Source organism: Mastigoproctus giganteus, chromosome 11, assembly GCF_048544385.1.
Source record: "Mastigoproctus giganteus isolate SK-2022 chromosome 11, ASM4854438v1, whole genome shotgun sequence".
NCBI lineage: Eukaryota > Metazoa > Arthropoda > Arachnida > Uropygi > Thelyphonidae > Mastigoproctus > Mastigoproctus giganteus.
In genome coordinates this window covers 58,575,704-58,598,504 of record NC_143585.1, presented here as the reverse complement: position 1 = coordinate 58,598,504, position 22,801 = coordinate 58,575,704, and the positions used below count along the sequence as shown (strand labels likewise).

The 22,801-nt window shown below is 36.9% G+C and overlaps 1 protein-coding gene across 2 annotated transcripts in view; it reads right to left on the bottom strand.

Annotated features, from left to right (window-relative positions):
* LOC150078032 (putative phosphorylase b kinase regulatory subunit alpha) overlaps positions 1-22,801 on the bottom strand; it is a 608,767-nt gene that overhangs the window by 437,197 nt on the left and 148,769 nt on the right. For both annotated transcript variants that reach the window (XM_090384728.1, XM_090384727.1), the window contains exon 8: positions 18,038-18,079. In XM_090384728.1, coding sequence (XP_090240854.1) covers positions 18,038-18,079 — 42 coding nt within the window. The remainder of the gene's footprint in view (positions 1-18,037; positions 18,080-22,801) is intronic.

Below are 22,801 nucleotides of genomic sequence, written 5' to 3'. Positions count from 1 at the left end.
CACTACCTCGATAGCATCAGCAAATCTCTTGCACCCCTTCTTGCACATGTATAAACAATTTAGACTTATTGTTCTTGTATAGTTAACTACCCTGACACACCCCTTGAAGTTATTTAAGCTTGCCACCCTGGCATTAGCTACCACTCATTTGAAACATTTCTGCCCTCAGAACATGCTTCTAATATGATCTGTTGCAGTAATAAAGAAGAACTCTTGAGTTATGTGCAAGCATTACTTTGAACAATATTTTCAGATAAGCGCGTATCTATATTACTCTTGTCCCCCAAAACTAGCTCTTTCCCTGAACCTTTAAGGTATCCTCAATGATACTGACAAAAACCCTTACACTACCATTGTTTAAATGTACCCTATTTCTACAAAACAGATTCCTTCTACCTACAAGTGTGGGCAAATACGATGGAAATTTCCTCAAGACAGGAAGAGTCCTTCCTGTCTTGAGTTAATCCGCAAGGCTTTCAGCATATAATCCCTCCTATCAGGCCTGGGCAGAATTGCAGACACAGACATTCTGACCTAACTCACAGCATTTCTTCAGCATGGTCCTATAAGGCCTGACGTAGCAGAGTGTTCAGGAGCGAGAGTGCATAGCACGCGTTCCTTGAGTGGACTGGGGTTAAAGCCCATGACTACTAAATACGATAAATATTTGTATTGACAATTTATTGTAAAGTCTACTGGCTTGGTTGTCGTGCCGGAGTCTAAACAGAAAATTTTAGGCCTGACGTAGCCGAGTGATCAGGAGTGAGAGTGCATAGTACACATTCCTTGAGTGGATGTTTGTTATTTGGTTTTTAGGAGCATTAGCAACTAAGGCCATAATGCTCCGGGAATATGCGGTGGTCATATCCTCGACCTTTCCGCATCCTCTGTATTTGGTGGTGACGAGCTCAAACCCCGTTCTAATCAAGAAGCGTGTGCTACGCACTGCTGCTGCTGCTCCTTCCCACCTGGCTATGGAGGCGCCTCCTTGAGTGGACCGGGGTTCAAGCCCATGACTACTAAATACAATAAATATTTTTATTGACGATTTATTGTAAAAACTCTACTGACTTGGTTGTCATGCCAGAGTATAAACTGAAAATTTATTTATTTATTTATATTTGTTTAACAAATCATTGGATTGTGTATACTTAATATCATTAGTCCCCACATGAATAATAATATTCTCTTTACCCTCCTTTACATCTGACAGTCTGTTGGTGACTTCATCATTAATTGTTGCTACTGGCAGACATACCCTGGTTCTACTTCACCTATCCTTACTACAAAAAATATTTCCCATTTCCCTGACAATGGAGTCTCCTAACAGAACTAAGTCCTTCTGAATCAGAGAGCAGTTTCCACTTGGTTTTTCTGCACCGGGGACCAAATCAGGAGTGCATCACTTGGTAGGTTACGAGAGTCTTGAATCCCTAACGAGATCCCAGTTGCATTTTTCTCGAGGGCCATCACCTGTTTTTTTCAGTGACACAAATTGTTCTAGCAATGCATCAAATTTTAACTTTAGATCAGTACACCCTGTACAATGGTGACAAAGAAAAGAATCACCAGGTGAGCTATGATTATCCATAGGTTAACCTTGGAATACATGCCACAGGTTTCAAAGGATGAAATCATGACTTACCCGGAAATCGCCATCGGCTATTTCTGTATGAGTCATGATACCCTCTGAAAAACTATTCAAGATGGATCTTGTTACAATCATTGTTAAATTTACTAATTTTTAAAATTTATATATATATTTATAATATAAAAATTAAATTCACAAACTACTACAGTAAGGAAAAAAAAAACATATTAAAATAAACTTTACAATATATTAAATAAATTATCTAAAAGCAATTATCTAACCTTCTCTAATCACTATGCTCTCCCTGCATTTAAAAATACGTCTGCCCACTACCTAATTATAATAGATAATAAATTTATCTAACTAACACCAACCTATGTGATTCGAACTTTTGACTTACCTGCTTGCTACAATTAACACACCAGAATTTCCCTGAACAAAATGAAATAATATAGCAATAATAACAATGGTGGCATAATTTGAATGTTCTTATCAATACAATACAAATTTTGGCAGAAGTCGTATGTGGTTCCTTAAGCAATTATAAACTATAATTGCTATAATTGCCAAACAAATTCACCAACATTTTTTTTTTTTATGTGAACCCCAAACACGAGAGGTATTAGAACCTATAGTACTTAGTACCGTGCTTGGGTTGGAGGTTGAGAAGACGAAAGAAGATATTTGTTGACATTGGACTTGAACTTCTGTAGATTGTAATTTTCAGGAAATACGTATGAAGGAAGGTTGTTCCAGAAAACGGCAGTTGAATGGATAAATGAGTAAGATGAAAAGTTGGTTCTGTGGGTTTGAAGTTGGACAGTAAATGGATGTTGGCTGGTGGCGGCACGTGTTCGGACTGTTTTGAAAGAGAGAGAGAGAGCGGGAATTATAGAAGCCAATTCAGAAGAACAGTGCCCATGGAAGTATCTGTAGAAGGGCATGCAGCAGAAACAGTGCATCTATGAGAAAGCGAGTGGAGAGACTCTGTTAGAGATGAATCATTAATTAACCTAACTGCCCTCTTCTGAATGGAATCAAGAAGCCTGAGAGAGGTTTTGGGGGCACCACCGCAGATGTGGAAACAATATTCCATGGCAGGGCGGATTTGCGATTTATACAGAGTGAGCAGCTGTTTGGAAGAAAAGTAACGCCGAGAGCAAAAGAGAAAACCAAGTTTTTTAGATGCAGAGGAAGCAATATTTGTAATGTGCTTGTGCCAAGAGAGATTAGAAGTCAGGGTAATCCCCAAAAGAGATATATCATTTTGCCTAGAAATCCGAGTGTCACTAAAGATAAGCATAGGAGCAGAAGAATCCTTTTTGCGAGATATAAGACAAGACTGAGTTTTAGAAAGGTTGAAATCAACTAAGTTGTCTTTGCCCCACTGGAGAATTACCTGAAGATCGGCATTTAAGGAATTGGTAGCAGATTTTCGAGAACTTGAAGCTTATTGAGCAGGACAAGGTTTCTCAAAATGGAAAGTGGAATGCAATGTGCCATCATCGGCAAAACTATGGATAGGATTTCCAGTCAATGGAAGAAGGTCATTAATATACAAGAGGAAAAGAGTGGGGGAAAGAACTGAACCTTGGGGGACACCGGCATTAGTGGAGAAGTTAGAAGACAGAGAGCCATCTACCATCACCCTCAGTGAGCGATCAGAGAGAAAACTGGATAACCAATTACTAAAAACAGTTGGCAAACCATAAGATGGAAGCTTGTTTAGAAGACCTTTATGCCAAACATGATCAAAAGCCTTTCAGATGTCAAGAGCAACTACTTGTGTTTCACCGAACCTTTCCATTGAATTAGTCCATAAATGGGTAACATAAGCCAGAATATCACCAGTGGATTATTATTATTATTATTATTATTATTATTAGCTATATGGTGCAAGGAAGCCTGAGGCTTATGCTGCACCAGTTAAAAAAATCCCCAAGTTACCCTAAGAGAGAGAAAGAGAGTCATAAAAGGGAATCACCAAGAAAGAGAAGAATGGTGATATTCAGCTCAGGACCCTGGGTGTACCAAGCCCATACTCACCAGATGTGAGCCCCAGGGGTACCAATTTATAAGAGTATTAGCATTAGCATTAGTAGAGGCATTTGATGCAAGAAAGCAAGCTTATGCAGCATCAGCCAAAAAAAAAAAAAAAAAAAACCCACTTCCACTTCACCCCTCTGTTCGTTCAAAATACCTGTCCAGCTGAGCCTTAAACTTATTTAGGCTATCAACCTCCACTACAAGGGATGGAAGTCTGTTCCACCAACCAACCACCCGCTGGCTAAAGGCAAATTTCCGCACGTCTATCCTACATCTGTCTTTCCTCAATTTGAATTTATGCCCTCTCAGGTGATTATTCTGAGCTAGAGGAAGAATCCCATCAGCATTGAGCATGCTCAAACCATTCAAGGCTTTATACACCTCTATCAGATCACCTCGCTGGTGCCTAGTCTCCAGACACTGTAATTTGCAAAACTTAAGCCTTTCTTCGTAAGAGCACCCCTTTGTTCCATTCACTAATCTTGTTGCCCTTCTCTGTACTCGTTCCAGCAGCTCTACATCCTTCTTGAAATGAGGCCTCCAGACCCGTATACAGTACTCTAGGTGTGGCCTGACCATCGCCTTATACAATGGAATAATCACCTCCTTATCCCTGCTGGAAAAATTCCTGTATATCATTGACAATACTCCATGAGCTACTCTTGCAGCCCTTCTGCACTGCTCAGAGAACTTCATATCTGCCTGCACAACCACCCCCAAGTCCCTTTCATTCTCTACCACTGTCAGTGTAGTACCACAGAGTTGATACGTTGCTCTGGGGTTGCTGTTTCCCATGTGTAGTACTTTACATTTATCAATGTTAAACTTCATTTGCCACCTCTCAGCCCATCTGCTCAACCTTTCCAGATCCTGTTGCAGCAGCATAGTGTCAGTAGTGTCCTTGACAACCCTGCCAACCTTTGTATCATCTGCAAACTTGGACATTAAGCCCGATATACCATCATCAATATCATTTATAAATACAGAAAACAATAATGGACCCAACACTGAGCCCTGAGGGACTCCACTAATAACATTAGTCCACGATGAGCAGTGTCCATTGATTACCACTCTCTGTCTTCTCCCCCTCAACCACCCCTTTATCCATAGCAGCAATTTGCCTCGAATGTCACACTGCTCCAATTTGTGTAGCAGTCTTCCATGTGCAACAGTATCAAAAGCCTTTCTAAGATCCAAGTATATAATATCAAAGCTATTCCCTGCATCCAGTTCTTTTGTGACTGCCTCATAGTATCCAATCAAATTGGTCAGGCAAGACTTCCCCTTAACAAAACCATGCTGTGTCCGAGCTACAACTGAAGTCTTGTCTAAATGATCCTGCAGTGCTTCTTTAACCAGTGCCTCCATTAATTTTCCTGGAACAGAAGTTAAGCTCACAGGTCTATAATTACTTGTGTCAGCTTGACACTGACGGAATCCATACTGGCGATCGTTGATCAGATGGAAGGTTTCTAGGTAGTTTAAGAGTTGGCAGTTAATTGATTTCTCCATTACTTTAGAAAGAGTAGAAGTAATTGCAATGGGACGATAATTGGATGGGAGGGATTTGTCACCCTTTTTAGGAACTGGCTGGATATGAGCAAATTTCCAAGCAGAAGGAAAAACACCTTTGGAATAAGAAAGTGAAAAAAGACGGCAAAGAATAGGAGTAAGTTCAGGTGCACAGGTTTTGAGAACAAGTTGAGATTAGAATTGAGACCACGTATATTTGTGAAATGAATTAGGAAGTCCTTGGGAGGTTTAGATCTTTTCGCAGATAAGCTTGCTCTATTATTTTGACAATTCATGGTGTATTCAATAGTAAGAAAAAGTGGGTGGGACATGCTGTATGAAGTAATGAAATTTTTGGATATGGCGTACATGTGGTAAGAATATACCCAGATCCTTGACATAACGTGGCCTCGACAATGCTCCCCGCATACACACTACTCGGACTGCCTCCAGTCACTATCTGGCAGAGTAGAGGTAGCAAGATTATACACTAGCTGATCCGGAAGCCTCCTAGAGAGTTACCAATAGGTTCGGTCCAGTGTACTAACTAGCGGCCGGCCTGCGAACACCGTTTTAGAGCTGTACCCTCGAAATGTAAGGAATATTGGATCTCGCCACGATATTCATCATAACCTCAAAAATCATCAATCATACTGCATGATGGAAGAGATAGGGAAGGGTTGGCCGGACCTTAGCTCTAGAGACTAAACATGGGTTCCACCACTTCAAGCCTCCAATAAGCAAAGTGGTGGTATTTCACCTGTTGATGAGAGTCATCTACCACCTAGTACTGCCTGGTAACATAGAGGGGCGGCATTCCTCCATGTGGTGTGGGCGCCGCACCTCGACCCCTGCTTACGTTTGTTCACACCTGGGTGGTCACCCACCATGTACTTGTGCATGGAGGTTATACCCAGGATTACTTACAGTCCCACCATCGTGAAGATGCAAGCAGAGGATTTGGCTGTCATAGACCGTCCGGACTTCGCCGAAATTGGGTCCACTTGACTTGAGTGTCACCCGAATATCAGTTCCATCAGTGTTTTAGACTCCCAGGTAGCAAGTACAGCTTGTCTGGCATATCTGAGAAAATGTCTGTGACAACCTCAAGGACATAATCAGAGAATAACAAATAATAAGTACACTTCTAATTTTAAATCAAAAATAAATTCACTAGTTATGCAGTAATAAAGGTGCATTATAGCCAAAGCAACTTATGTGCCATCAAACCCCCACAACAACAACAACAACAGTAATAATACTACCATGCTATATGTATGAGGCTACACCCAGTGGTGAGCTGTGAATATTTTAACAATGGGCTCGCAGTTTTTCCGACTTTCTACTGAGTAAATATGATCAGTCACGGAAGTGACATCATCCGCGGCTTCCACTAGAGGCGCTTCCCACACTCACACTACTAGTAGTGTGATTAGAGCGCGTGATGCACTCTTTGTGACCGGTATGATATCTCAAGTCAGGAGCGGATTTAGGGGGGTGGTCAGATGCGTCTTATTACCCCCTTAATCATGCATATAAGTGAATGTGTAAAACGTTCCTAGGTCTATCTAAAAAAAAAAAAACTAGTTGTCATGCCTTGCCTTACGATGATAACTGGATATGACAGTGTCTGGAGTTCTAACTTTTTAGAATTTTTGAATAGTATGACGTCACAATCATGCTTCCTGAAGTTAGTATGATTGTAACAATACAAATATTTGTTAACAATTACTTTTTTCGTTTCGCATTTTCATTACATTCCATTGTTAGGTGCCCCTAACACTTGCTTCAACTACAAGATCGGTACATCGATTAGTGCTATTTTACAGAGATATTTTGATATGTTGCACTCGCAAGTATACATCTCTTACTTTAGTTATCACAAATCCATTGTATCTTGTTTTCCAGAAATTATGAAAATCTGTGAATGATCAATAAAATATTTACAATAAAAAAGCTCTTTTATTTCATAATCGATATATATAAATCAAAATACCTAAAAGAAACACAAAGGATGTTTCGCATAAACCATCTACCGTACTTGCTCGGCACACGCCCAATTTTTTTTATTCATATTTTTTTTTAACAACTAGGGAAATATAATGGATACATTTTTTTCATGATAAAATCATAATATTGCGAATAAAAAAATAACATGAAATATTTCCCATATCTCAAATAACATAAAAACTATCACAAAGCATTCCACAATATAAAAACAAATATTACATAAAAAAAAATATTACATAAAAAACAAACTTTCTAGAAAAAGTACACAAAAAAAAATCACAGATTACATGAAAAAAAATTATTTCCCAAATATTCAAGAAAAATTTATTCTAAAAATTGCCACATAGAATTTACTTCTTAATATTTGTTGTTGATCTTCTGCTTTGCTCAATAGCTGAGCGACGATTACAGAGGAATGATTTAACGTAACGATCCGGATCAAATTGAAGCAATGGTTTTCCATTTAGATGTATGGTCATCATAATCTGCAACATGTTTAATTGTCACGATATTATTCATTACGCTGAAAGCTGAACTCAGCTTCAGCACTGGTAATTGCAATGGTTTCAAAAATATTTTCTGGCTTTCTTAATTGAAAAGGTAATTTCACTCGATTTTAAAGATAAACTGTCTTCGACAAAATCTCTAAAATCATTAATTTTTATTCATATGTTATTAGAAAACTTAAATTTCTTATTTGGTTTTCAGCGTCTTGTAACCAAGACGAAAGTTCTTTCACATTCCACGATTTCGGGTAGCATATTTTTAAAATTTCTTTCAATGGTACTGTTATTTAATTTAAAATCACCCGGTTGCATTAATAACTTATCCTTTAAGGATAAAACAATGCATTTAATAACTTGTCACGAGGTAATTTTTTTACTTTCAATTTTGATTCCTTCAAATTCTTTCCACTTCAACATGCTCTCAATTTTAACTTCATAATTTCCTTCAGAATTTTTCAAATTAGCAATAGCATTGATAAAGTAAATTTAATAATCCGGAATATTTAACTTCTGATTCAAAATGTGCACAAAACGGGATAATTCCTCCAACCCGCAATTGCCATCCGCAAGCTACAAGCTGCTCATCGTGGCCCGAACACACTACCGATCTTTATAGTTTCCACATCAAGTTCTTTAGCAATCATCCTTAATTTATACTAGTTATTTGGAGATTGGTGAGACAGTTTTTTTTTTTTTTTTTTTAATTATTGCCTGTATGCCATTATATTTTAGAACATTTTCTACACAGTGAAAGGCTAGACAAAGTTTCAAAATCTTCCAACATTTCATCTTCGTAAAGTTTATATAATATCTTAGTTGCCTCAATCCCCATCCTCCCTCTACGTTGCTACTCACTAGTTCTTTGAACACAGTGCAAAATGTCGGAATCACACGAATATTCAGCTACTGTGACCATGTAAACATAGACAGGAGAAATTTACTGGAATGGATCACTCACTTCTCCTAAAAACATATGCCCATTTGTCGGAGTAAAGGGGAACCACAACACAGGTTGAGCAGAGGTTATAATCCGTGTCGAGAATCTTCTTAATTCTCTGACTGGCTATGGAAAGCATATTGATTAGCGCGACTTCTCAGTATATGACTGCATAGGTTTTATAGACACTACTAACATTGTGAAATGGTAATCTCTTTCATGCTTAATTCACACTTTCTAATTACTTAAATTGCCTAAATGCCAGAGGTGAGAACAATGCATATACAACTGACTCTCCTAATCTGTTCGTTACATGGAAATTTTCTTTGTTCAACGGAAACTATTTAAATGTAATTACCAAGGGGAATCAAAAAAATTTGCTATAAAGAAATTCGTTAAACAGAGGTCTGACTGTAATTAAATCAAAAATAAAGAAATTTTAAAACACATAACTGATCTATTGCCCCATTAAAATGCTGGGAATGGGGCCCCGCTTACCCCACCATAGTTTCGGCTCTGGATACTAAATAATTGTTCAGGATTTTATTTGTAAAATAAATGATCGTCTCAACAATGGGCTCACTAATTTTCAAAAAAAATAACAATGGGCTCTCGCGAGCCCATTATAGCTCACCACTGGCTACACCGTTAACAGCTTATAACTTGAAAGTTATAAGTTAATTCTAGTATTGCACCCTGGTATTGCAGACATGACAATCCAGTTGTGAAGATAATCACACAATATAAGAGAGATGCCAGAAGGTGTACATGATAATTTGAAAATGAAGATTGATGCAATAAAGCATCATTATATAGAATATTTACACTCTTAAACATATGATGCTTTATTGCATCAATCTTCATTTTAATATTATCATGTACACTTTTTGGCATCTCTCATATTGTGTGATTATCTTCACAACTGGATTGTCATGTCTGCAATACCAGGGTGCCTGCCCACCCACCGATGAAGGACCAACAAGCCTTGAAACGGTGCCATCTGGGTGGTGGTGCCCACCAAGAATAAGTAACAATAGTCTTCTCTTTTGGTGAAGCGTTACTTATTGGAGGTAGTGCAATACATGACAACTCATTGTGAAGGGGGCGCACAATATGAGATACAGATAAAATGATGCCCCTTCGAAATACAAACGTAGTTTTTTCGTTTAAGAGTTTTCTATGGTGTATTTACACCAATATTACATAGAATAATTAATGTTAATAAAAATGATATAAATGGCTTTATTTATTAGTATCTCACTTGGCTATTTCATCTTTATCATAGATAATTAGATCACTTACTAGTTTCAATTGATATTCATTGTTTTTGGTCACATACAATATTTTTAATGTAATAGGATCCCCACACACACACACTCCATCACTTAATCCATCAAAACTCAACCTGTTTTTTAAATTTCTGAATACAGTCTTTCCACAAACAGCAAGAAAATTGCTTAAAAAATTAACATGCAATCAATGTAATTTCCATGAAAATTTTGACCAATATTCCAAGGGAAAATCTGCATACACAAAATAACTTTGCATGTGGCTACTTAAACAACCAACCATTTCACACAGCGAAGTGAAAGTGGTAAGTGAAGGCACAGGAAAACTGTCATTGTCCTGCAGTCAAAAAGCTGCAAACCACTGTAACTAAAGCAGTTATAAAAGTAATGTCAAGCATTACTTAGCATTTTTTTTTTTTTTATCAAATATACAAGAATGCCAAGTGTATCTTCACAAAACCTCCTTTACAAAACTAAACCATTATTTAGTGAATAGGGTACATGATTCCTTAAGTGTACAGCTTCCCTAAGTGTAGTACCAACTCTGTGGTACTACACTTAGGGTTGTAGAAAATGAAATGACCTGGGGATAATTGTGCAATTAGATATGAAGTTCTCTGGGCAGACAGGCTGCCAGAACAGCTCATGGAGTTCTGTCAATGATATAGAGGAATTTTGCTAGCAGGGATAAGGAGGTCATTATCCCATTGTATAAGGCAATGGTCAGGAGGCCACGCCTTGAGTACAGGTCTAGAAGTCTCATTTTACGAAGGATGTAGAGTAGCTTGAGCGAGTACAGAGAAGGGCAACAAGATTGGTGAGGGGAACGAAGGGGAGGTCTTACAAAGAAAGGCTTAAGTTCTGAAAACTGCAGCATCTGGAGACTAGGCATCTGTGAGGTGATCTGATTGAGGTGTATAAGGCCATGAATGAGTTGAGCAGGCACAATTCTGATGGATTTTTTCCTCTTGCTCAGATTATGAACCTGAGGGGGCATAAATTCAAATTGAGGAAAGGCAGTTATAAAATAGATGTGCAGAAATTTGCCTTTAGTCAGCGGGTTATTGATTGCTGGAACAAACTTCCATCTGTTGTTGTGAAAGTTGATAGCTTAAATAAGTGGTAGATGACTTTCATCAACTGGTGAAATACCGCCACTTTGCTTATTGGAGGCTTGAAGTGGTGAAACCCATGTTTAGTCTCTAGAGCAAAGTTTCGGGCATCCCCCTCCCCTCATACTTCTCCTCCAACCCATGCACGGTACTAAATACTATAGGTTTTGATACCTTTCGTGTTTGGGGTTTTCATAAAAAAAAAAATAATAAAAAATAAATTCAAGGAGGAACTGGACAAACGTTTAGAGGGAATGGATGTGTGAAATATTTTTTTTTTTTTTTTTGGCAGATGCTACATAAGCTTGCTTTCTTGCATCATATGCCTCTACTAATGCTAACGATACAATTCTGAAACCACTTCCAAATGATGGGGATAGCATCCAAGTTTTTATTCACAAATCAGAAAACATGTTAGCTGCAGTAGATGACAGCATAATCGCAAAACTGTAATTGTGAAGAAATTTCGTTTGGTCACTGATCAACAGCTTTCATTCTCATATGGTTCCATCATCAGATAGCTGTTGTTGTTATTTGGTTTTTAGGAGCATTAGAAACTAAGGCCATATTGCTCCAGGGATATGCGGTGGTCATTTCCGCATCCTCCATATTTGGTGGTCACGGTCTCGAACCCCGGTCTGATCAAGAAGCGTGTGCTACGCACTGCTGCTCCTGCCCACCTGGCTACGGAGGCACCTCATCAGATAGCAACATAGCAGGTTACACACATTACTGATCTTGACATGTTGAGCTCACAACTGGAACGTCATATGGATTTCCCTGACCTTTGCATGAAACTTCCTCAAACCAGCTCCACTGTGCTTTCACTGTATTTTGTTCAGCCACCACCTCGGCCAAGATAACTGCACAAACAAGCATCCTTTATGAATTTTACGTTGCAGAATTGTAGGTCTATTTGGTGGCTTCTTTTTAAAATCTGTTTGAAAGTGACACATAACAGCTGCAGCTCACTGAACCAAAGTATGCACTGTGCCTTCTTGGGGTTATTAAATTCCACCATGATTACAGTTGTATGAAAATACTGTCTTCTACTACACAGTGCATTTTTCTGGTTGGTGAGTAAAACTTGAAGATATTTCTTATCATCTTGGAAGTAGTTTCAATTTGTATCATGTGCTCTATTAATAGAATAATGTTTTAGTTTAGTAAAGGAGTTTTGTGATATCCTGTATTTATGGAAGTGGAAAATCCTCATGGGCTATTGGTGAAAATTATCTATGCAGTCCATTAGTAAAGGGTTTTTTTTTTTTTTTTTTTATACCTACATACCACAAACTTAATCCTGTATACAGATTTGATACAGTACTTTTTTTTTTTTTTTTTTAATTCTGAAAACAGCATCTTCCAGTTTGGCAATTTTATTGCCTTGCTAAGTGATGTACAACAGTGGAACTACATCTGACAGCCCACATAAGTTTTCAAGCATTCTTTACTAACAATGGTGTGCATATTAACAACATTATGCCACCTGCTCTGTGAACAATCTATGGCAATCACAACTCTAATTAGTATTACTGTAATAATGAGCTTAATTTTCACTTGCCTTCACTGCAAATGCCTGTTGACCAATGAAAATGCATACGCATGTCAATTACCCTTGAAAGTATCCCATCTAGGGAGGAAGAAAATAGCAAAAAAAAACCTCTATTAAAGTGCCTGCATCCATTTTACAGAATTTCCATTTTGGAGAGGTCATCTAACATTGTAATTTCAAATACTTCTGGCCAGGACCCAAACCTGTGTTTCCACAATAAAAGATATTCCTTTTAGAGAGGTGTCCATTAATGAAGGTTTCACTCTACAGTAGAACTTCGATTGTCCATCAGGGTATGGGACCAAGGCCATGATGGATAATCAAATAGACGGATAATAGAATGTGTACGATAAAAACATTATACATAATATAGATCGGGTCATCTAACTTGTCTATTTTATTACATAATCTAATGAAATCTAATTAAACTTTAATTATTGTTTATTTTTTACCAGGTCATCAAAAAAATCATAGTACAGATATCTACATACATAACTATTTTTAATATTTTGGCTTACATTGGTCTAGTAATGTCATAAAAAAATTTAAAAGAAAAACATATTACTTAATGTTGTATGTACGTAGAAAAACTTTATTACATACATAGAACATTAATGTCATTAATGAAATTTAAAAGAAAACAATATTACATAATTAAATTTCTTTTCTAAAAAATTAGTCAATTTCTTTTGTTTCATTACCCCCCCCACAAGCATTTTGGGAGGCTATGTTATGAATTTTACGCAAAAGTAACACTTATATAGCATCTGCTTCTTCTTGTATATAGCATCTGCTTCTTCCTCGAACCACTCAATGCACTTTGACAACATAGTTTCAGCTTCACAGTGGATAATTATGTTTGTTGTTCCATCAGCAGCAGCTTTTTCTTCTTCTTCGGTTTCAGAATCATCTGAAATTGTCATCTCTCTTTGTACAATTTCATTGTCGTCTAAAATTTCACATCTGACATCCATTTTGTCCATATCGAGCCAACCATTTACTTCCTCCATTGAAATATTTTTAAAACCAGGAACATTTGAACATAAATGCAAAATTTAAGTTTCTTTTGGAATGGTTTCTGTATCACTTGAATATATTTCTGGCCACAACTTATTACAGCTTCTTTGTATTGTTTGAACTGGAACATCATTCCAGATATCACTGACATTGAAAATTGTCTTTTATAGTGTAGCTTTTCCAAAACTATCACATCTAATTTATTTTCTGCCGAAACAAGTTTTTGAATGAACATTTTGCGATAACGACGTTTCATATCGGTAACGAAGTTTCAATCATGCCTTGGTTCATCGGTTGAATGAGAGATGTCGGGTTTGCTGGCAGAAAGTGGCATGATATTTTGCCATCATTGTTTTTTAAATCACATTCATGTATGGAATGAGTAGGCACATTGTCCATCAGTAGCATTGCATATTGTGGTAAACCTTTTGATGCCAAATATGATCTTACATAAAATATTTGATCTTCAAATATTTTATGAAACCAATATATCTTGGCTCATCCACATGTTGTTTTTTGAGAAATATTTAACTGGCAAAGCATTTAAATTAATATTTTTAAATGATCTAGGCTTTTTTGGTTTTCTTATAACAGCCGAAGGCAATTTATGACTACTGCTGGCATTAGAACATAACATTATATTGATGTGATCATTTTGCATCTTATATTCTGGTGCCATATGTTCAGTCATTGAGGCCAGTGTCTTTTCAGGTAGTGCCTTCCAATTAAGGCCAGTCTCATTGCAGTTGTATATTTGGTCTTTAACCAAACTTCAATCAGCTATTTCCTTCTGTAGTTTTTCACGTTAAACAGAAATTGTTGCGCTATCAACAACTGTCAAATACCATGATGAAACTTAAATTTGTCCAACCATCCGATGCTAGCCTTAAATGAAGGATCTCCGCCTAGTTTTTTATTGATTTCAATGACTTTTTCAATTATTAATAGGTCCTGACAATGGAATTCTTGGCTACGTTTTTGAACAAACCATTGAAACATTGCAGTATCGAATTGTTTATTTTTAGCAAGCTTCAATGTTTTACGACTTTTAACATTAAAGTCTGTGGTTTCCATTTTCAACACATGGTTTTTCAATTTTGTCTGCATCATGCTTTATATCATTTACTGTTCTTCTTCCTATTCCATAAACCAATGCAATACTTGTAGCACTTTCACCTTTTCTTAGACAATTGATTATTTCAATTTTTTGTGATAATCCCAACACTACTTGCTTACGTTTCTCTGTCATTTCAATGGGTTTACTAATTAAAAATTATTAAAATATGAAACAAGAGGTTAAAGTACAACTGTATAGAGTGAGTTGTAAACAAAGACTAAGTGACACTTGGCACCAATATCACAATGCATTACGGAGTAGTGTGGTTAACAGCTGACAGCAAATAGGGTGACAGACAATTGAAGTTCTACTGTACTTAAATTTCAGAAAATATTTCAATACTGTTGCACATAAAAGACTACTGTACAAATTGGAGCAGTGTGGCTAGGGGCAAGTTACCTCTATAGATAAATGGATGGTTGAGTAGGAGAAGACAGAGAGTGGTTATCAATGAGCACTGCTCTTATTGGACTAATGTTATTAGTGGAGTCTACCAGAGAGTTTGGTGCTGGGCCCATTGTTGTTTGTTATATTTATTAATGATATTGCTTATTGTGGAGAATGAAAAATACCTGAAGTAATTGTTCATATATAAAGTTCTCTGAGCTGTCTAGATAGGCTTCCATGAGGAAGAATTTTGCCAGCAGGGAAAGGTGATTATCCCATTGCATATGGAAATGGTTAGGCTACATCTTGAGTTCTGCATGCAGGTCTGGAAACCTCATTTTATTAAGGATGTGAATCTGATGGTACAGGCAGAGAAGAGCAACGAGGGGAATGAAAGAGTGCTCTTACCAGGAAAGGCATCAGTTCTGTAAATTATGGCATCTGGAGACAAAGGCACCCATAAAGAAATCTGATTGAAGTGTTTAAGGCTTTGGATAGATGAGTAAGCTCAATGCTGATGGAATCTTTCCATATAAATTCAAACTGAGAAAGGGTGGTTGCAGGATATGTGCATGGAAATTTGCTTTCAGCCAGCAGTTATTTGATTGCAACAAATTTCCATGTGGTGTTGAAGTGAATAGTTTGAATAAATTCAAGGAAGAATTAGACAAATGGATAGGTGATATGAGAAATTTTTTTTTTTTTTTTGATTGGTGTTGTATGAGCTTCTGTTTTGGCATTGTTTTCAACTAATAATACTAATACATCCACATGAAACAGTATATATACAGCAGTACTGACAAGTGTACCATTGAAAAGGTAGAGTATAAACAAATTCTATATTTGTTTATACTCTACCTCAATACCTGAGATAATGAGACCCCTCAATATTTCAGGTATTGAGGGGTCTCTCAATACCTGAGAGACCCCTCCCGCCCATGATCTGTATTGTGTTCTTTCGTTTAAGGATGACTGGACTGAACTGTTTATTGGGGAAAAAAAACAACAGATTATAAAATTTTAGCATACAAATATATTATCTCAAATCCATAGTTAGATAGGGATTACTACAATTCCTCAAACTGAATTGCATCTTGGAAACCCAAGCCACCTTCTTTCCTGCACAATCTTGCATTAAGAGTAGAATTTATAACTGTTGAATTTGAAATAGAGAGATCTTCCTGTATATCACTGAACCAAGTTTCAGACAAACAGACCACACCAAAAAAATAAAAAGAGAAAGAATGTCATGAAGATTATGAAACCTATTGATTAGGCTCTATGCATTCTGATAATAAACTATGAAATTATTAAAACCAACCAAAGCAGCAAACTAAATCCTTACAACAAATAAAACAAAGAACAAACCAAATCCTTAAACAAATAAAACAAAGAACAAACCAAATCCTTACAACAAATAAAACAAAGAACAAACCAAATCCTTACAACAAATAAAACAAAGAACAAACCAAATCCTTGGAAAAAAAAAAGTAACAAATCAAGTGTTGAAACACACGTACAGACAACAGATAGAAATCTTTATCCAATTATTGCTATGGAACTGATACTTGATGTCATTCTCACAGGAATAAGCAAAAAGGTCCATCTTACAGTTCTGTGATGGTCTGATGTAGGCTGATAGAGTGGACGTGGACTGCTTTTATTATTTCAGTGTTTCATACTATACTAGATCTCTTTCCATGAGGTCTTTTCATAAGATGAAACTATATGGCAGTTAAATATACTGGCAATCTTGACACACCACAGATTTTGATATACCACAAGTATAATCACAACTCCAAGATGGAAAAAAAGAGGACACTGTTTCTATATATTCTGTATATGAAAACAGTCCTGCTACAATTATAGCAGAGGGACTTTGCACTGTTAGCTTCTAATAAAGATTTTGAGAAGAAATTGTAAAATAAGCTTGGTTGGTTTGGTTTTATTGGCGCATTAGCTACTAAGGCTATAATGCGCCAAGACCATGTCATTTATAAAAAAGTTTAAACTTTCAGTGACCTAATTAGTTAGGTCACTATGTCCAAAGGTATAACAAATATATAAAGGAAAAATGTAAACTTTATATTCGATTAAAGATATTTATTGATTTTAAAAAGCTAAAAACAGCAGACACATTGTCATTGTCGGATAAAATCTCACTGAGTGTATATGGCTCAGTCAGATGACTAAAAGCTGTAAAACGGATATTTCTAAAATCTGGACAATCAATTAAAATGTGTCTCATGGATAAAACTGTGCCACAGTTCTCGCACATAGGACAGTCATCTGCCCTCAGCAGAAAAGAATGTGTAAGATGACCGTGTCCTATGCGGAGACGAGCTAGAACAACTTCCTCCTTACGATTCCTGCGCAGACTAGACTGCCACGGTTCAATTACAGGCTTTATACGATATAATTTATTCGCAGTCTGTCTATTCCACGAATCCTGCCATTGGGAGTGAATCTTCTCGTGTATTATTTGCCTGTAGTCTGTATAAGGGACTAACAGGCAGCGGTTATTATTGGGAATTGCTGATTTGGCTGCAGCGTCAGCCAAATCATTTCCCCTAATCCCAATGTGGCTGGGAATCCTTAAAATAAGCAAACTATTGCAAATTATTAAATATAAATTATTTATTTAAATGTATTTAACTCAGTATCACATTCAGTTAAGTGTTTTCACTCCAAAGGTTGGGATGAATAAAAATTCTATGTTGAGAACTGAGTAACATTTCCTTCAATTTTAAAACTTTCCCACATACTTCAACTCTTACATATGTATTAAACCATACGATTTTACCAGTCAACACAACATAAACTCCAGCTCACAAATAATTACAAATAAAATACCATTTAGCACAATTTATGTATGCATCCTTATAATGAACATATGAAGTAGGTGCCTTAGCTTCACAGGAGATATGTTTGTATCACTATTAAAACAAAGCAGCTTACCTTAGAATTGGATTCTCTGGGTAGCATGGATTGCAATACAGCCTATATAAAACATAAAACAACAAATTACATTCTTTTACACTATACGTAACATTATATATCATTCCAAAGGAATATCTTTCCAATTTTGTGAGCATTTTTTTAAAACTTGGTGTATCGTCTTTGTAAAATTCTTAATATTAATTTTAAAAAAAAATAATAAATTAAATAACTCTAACTTGTTGTTTTAAAAGCAGAATGTAATTAAATGGAATACTCATTTGACTTTTGACTGATTTGGAATAACTAATTTGACTCTATCTACATTTGTACACCTTCACGTATACAAACGGAGATAAAGTAAAATGATCAAAACCAAATAAAAGCACACCTAATAAATTTCTCTTTAAAAGTTCTCAAAATACACTATCCTAGAAATTTATTAGCAAATCCAGCATTCTGATATCTGCACACTTCCTTTCATTAGCAAATGAAATAGCTCATGATGTGTTGGGTCATGTGGCAGACAGTTCTTCCTCTTAAAACAGTAGCTGCAGCACATCCTCAACAAAGTTAATAAAAGTGACTAGAGGGAAAAATATGCAACATCAGACCTCACAAAAAGCATGAAGTAAATATGCTATTGTCTCATAAACTTAGAAAATCTGATGCGAAACAAGCAAAATGCTTCTTTTTTTGGAGATTCGCTATATTGTTAGAAAACCAGATATTATTATTACATATTATATTAGCCATATAGTGTGCAAGGAAGCCTGAGGCTTTTGCTGCACCAGCCAAAAAAAAAAAAAAAAAAGTTACTCTGAGAGAGAGAGAGAGACTAGAAGGGAATCACCAAGAAAGAGAAGAATGATGATATCCAGTGCTCGGGTCCCCAGGTGTGCCAAGCCCATACTCACCAGATGTGAGTCCCTGAAGTTAATATGATACATGAAATCTTTCACAAGTTGAATAAGGTGAAAGGGTAAAATTTACAACGGAAAATGAGGAAAATCAGAATTTAAACTTCTTAAATTTAACTCTAATGCAAAGAGATAGTAACATATCATAAGCCTATAAATAAGGATAATTACCTTCATTTTCATAGTTAAGGTCTAATATTGCATAAGAAATCAACTGAAATAGCTCATTTACAAATGCATTGCAATAGCCCAGTTTACAAGTATATTTAAATCATTCCTACAGGATGATTTAAGAAAATCTTTACATACTTAAAGAATGTGAGAGACAGAGTTAAGAATCTGACTTCAATTAGAAACTAATGTAATATATGCTGTTCCTTGCAAAGAAGGATGTAAATGCATATACACTAATAGTATATGCAATTACAAAAATGTATATACACTTGATTACAAAAACATAATAGCTCATTAAAATGTATCCCATAATAAGAAATTTAGTAACTCATCTGAAGGAGGTTCTAAATTAGTTACAAATTATTTAGAAATAGGTCATCATCAGATACTTTAAAATATGTTAATATTAGAAAGACAGCCAATGAAGCTTTAGCTGCAAACCAGCAAATCCTCAGCAATTTAATCAACTAATACATCTAACAACACCTAGAGACTGATAAGTTTATCAGAAGACTGAGATTTGCACAGGTTTATTACAGTTTGAAGTTTAGTAATTACAGTATAAGTTCATTCTATCTCCCCCCCTTTCCCAATCTCAATGAATTAGTAATTACAGTATAATTTTATTCTAACCCCCCCCTTCCTCATTCTCAATGAATATTGTTCCTTTACCGTTCCAACAGACAGTAAAGACCAAGATTTCTGAGTGAAATATAAATTTTTTCTTCAAAATACTTTTAACCTTTCTTAATTTCTAATGTTTTTTCTGCCCATAACCTATTACTTTCTACAAGGGGCTTCTCCTACTTTCTTTTTTATTTATTTTTTCTTGTTCCGTTTTGTGTTCTACCTTTCCCTTCCTCCCTCCCTCACCCTATAAATTAAGGCAATTGAACTTTCCATATAAATAAACTGTGGAACTTCACTGCTTGCTTGCCCCTTTGAAGATGGTATTCCAAATATTACACTTTGGGTTAACTTACATTTCATTAGGATGACTTATTTAGTTATGCAGGTTCAGAGGATTAATAAAACTTCAGTGTTCTTGGTTGAATTTTTTTTTTATTTTCATCAGAGGTTTGAATCTCTACTGATGGGAAAGTTTTTTAAAGGTCTTTGATTCTTAAAGATGGATGTAGTAGTACTAGTAGTGGCATGTGATGCAAGAAAGCAAGTGTCAGCCACAAAAAAAAAAAAAAATTTACATTATGAAATATAGACATCTCAAAAAAGAAGAATTTTTTTCATGTCAACCCTAAGTTGATACTGTACCCAGAAGGAGATAATTTTCCAAGAAAACAATGCCACAGCCCATAATATACAATTGTGCAGGAATGGTACACAGAGTAATATGGCCAATCTACTATGACTAACACAGCAACTAGAATCATCTGGAACAATTCATCCAAGATTGGCCTTATCAATCAAGAAATCAGAAGATCATAAACATTAATGGAATAGCAATACTAGGGACACCTGTGCAGATCTAGTCATAACTAGGAATTTTACACTTTGGTAACGAATGGGCCTGGAGTACTGGGGTCCATAGTTCACAAATACATATAGTTATTACTCAGTTTATTAACAAAACAAATTATAATAAAATAGAATAAGATAAAACCAGTAGCTTTCGGGACGCGTGTCCCTTTGTCAACTGACAAGTTAATACAAATTTTGAATACAATACAATGAGCAAAGTGTACCATTAATCATGCGTCATTGTTGTTGCACGGACGTGTGCTGCTTCTACGCCACTGATCATCCAGCAATAAAACGGTAGTTTCCAGGATGGGATGTAGACACATGCCTTTCTGGCGATTTAATGCCTTAGAATTGTTTATTATGTTGAGTGACTCTAGCCATAGGCGGTGGCGAAAGTGTTGTGAGTGGTCCACTATCTCAAAGTCGCGTTTGGGGTCAAGATCGTGGTTGGTGGCCCAAAAATGTTCTGCGACCGCGGACTGGTCAGTTTCGGCAAGCCGGATTGAAGAAGAAATCTTTATTGCATACAAAATGCATATGCCGTACACAATACCCTTCACGGCTACAAGCCAGGGGTTTACAGTAAAGGTTAATACAAAGTAAAAGTCTAATATAAAGGTTACAAAGGCTAATACACTGCAATAAACAAGAATGAGATAGGAGAAAAAATAATCTTATTACTAATTATACAAGTGTAATGAAATGAAAGCAAATGGAAAATTTACATATGAACGTATATACACAACAGCATGTTATCATGCTAATTTATCCTCCAGGGAGCAGTCCTCTTACAGTGTTGGAGTCATCTGAGCAGGTGCAGAAAGTTGGAGCAATGTAGTGAGGGATCCATGGGAGTGATGGACAGGTCCTTGGGAGCAGGTTCTAATGCCCTGTGACATGGTCCTGAGAAGGAAGTCGATGGAGTAAGTTCTGCCTGTATTTTTTATCCAATGCGAACTTGTAGAGGTCGCCATCCAAGGAGTATACGTACTGCAGCATTTGCACGGGTATGAAGCGATTGGATAACTTTAACCGGTTTGGGGTGGCCTGGAGGACTGGATTGGCCCGAAGGCTTGGGACCGGGATCCTCCAACCGCAGTTGGCCCAGAAGTCTGGGTGCGAAATAATGCCAACCATCATTTTTACAGAAAAGACGAGTTTTCTCTCATGGATAATGGCAGGAAGACATCTGATGTTTAGAGATGCTGCCATCTGGGTAGTCCTTCGTGCAGGGGGAAGTCGGAATTTCCATATGGCCCACTTCAATAGCCAAAATTCGCCTGCAAAAATCCGTCTTAGATGCGTTGCGGCAGTTGAGGTCCAGACTTCTGCTCCATAAAGAATGACCGGATAGACACACGTCTTAATATACCTGCACCAACGGCCTGGTCATGGACATGCATAAGTTGTTGCTTAAGCATCCACCAGAGTCGACAGAATTTTTTTTGCAGGTGGTCTATGTGTGGTATAAAGGAGAGCTTCTGGTCAAAAATAACGCCCAGGTCGGTGTGTTGCTGCACAGCAGAAATCGCGGATCCTCTTATATTGGGTTGCACCATCGTTGGGTTCCGTTTGAGCGAGAAAGTGAGCTGTTTCGACTTCTCAGGATTGATGTGAAGGCCGAAACCGGAGAGGAAGGCCTCGAGGTTCTGGATTTTATGTTCGATTACGACATTTGTGTAGTCAGCAGTGTCTCCGGGGTTGATAACAGTGAACAGCTTTATATCATCGGCGAAGGTGATAATATCAGTTCGGCCCGTCACGAAAGGTTGAAGAACGGCTGAGAACAAAATACCAGAGAGGACCCCACCTTGTGGGACTCCAGTTGTAATATTTCTGGTGTAGCGTCGATTGACATCGCGAACAATAATCGTCCTATTCTCAAGCATTGACTGAATGAACCAGAGCACGTCTCCGCCAATGAAGTAATACTCACGTAATAGCCTTATCAACGCGTGAACGGATACGGAATCAAATGCTGCCTGGACGTCGATATAAGTAATGGTGATTTCCGAACCGTGCTCAAATGCGTCGAGGATCTTGGTAGTGGTACTGACTAGATTTGTAGCGGTGGATCTTGACCGGGTGGCATAGTGGATCTGCGGTGGCTGATGTGGCATTATTTGTGTGGTTAACGTTTTCAGAAGAGATTTCTCAAATAGCTTTAGTAGGCTTGATGCAGAAGAAATAGGACGGAAGTGACTGGGCT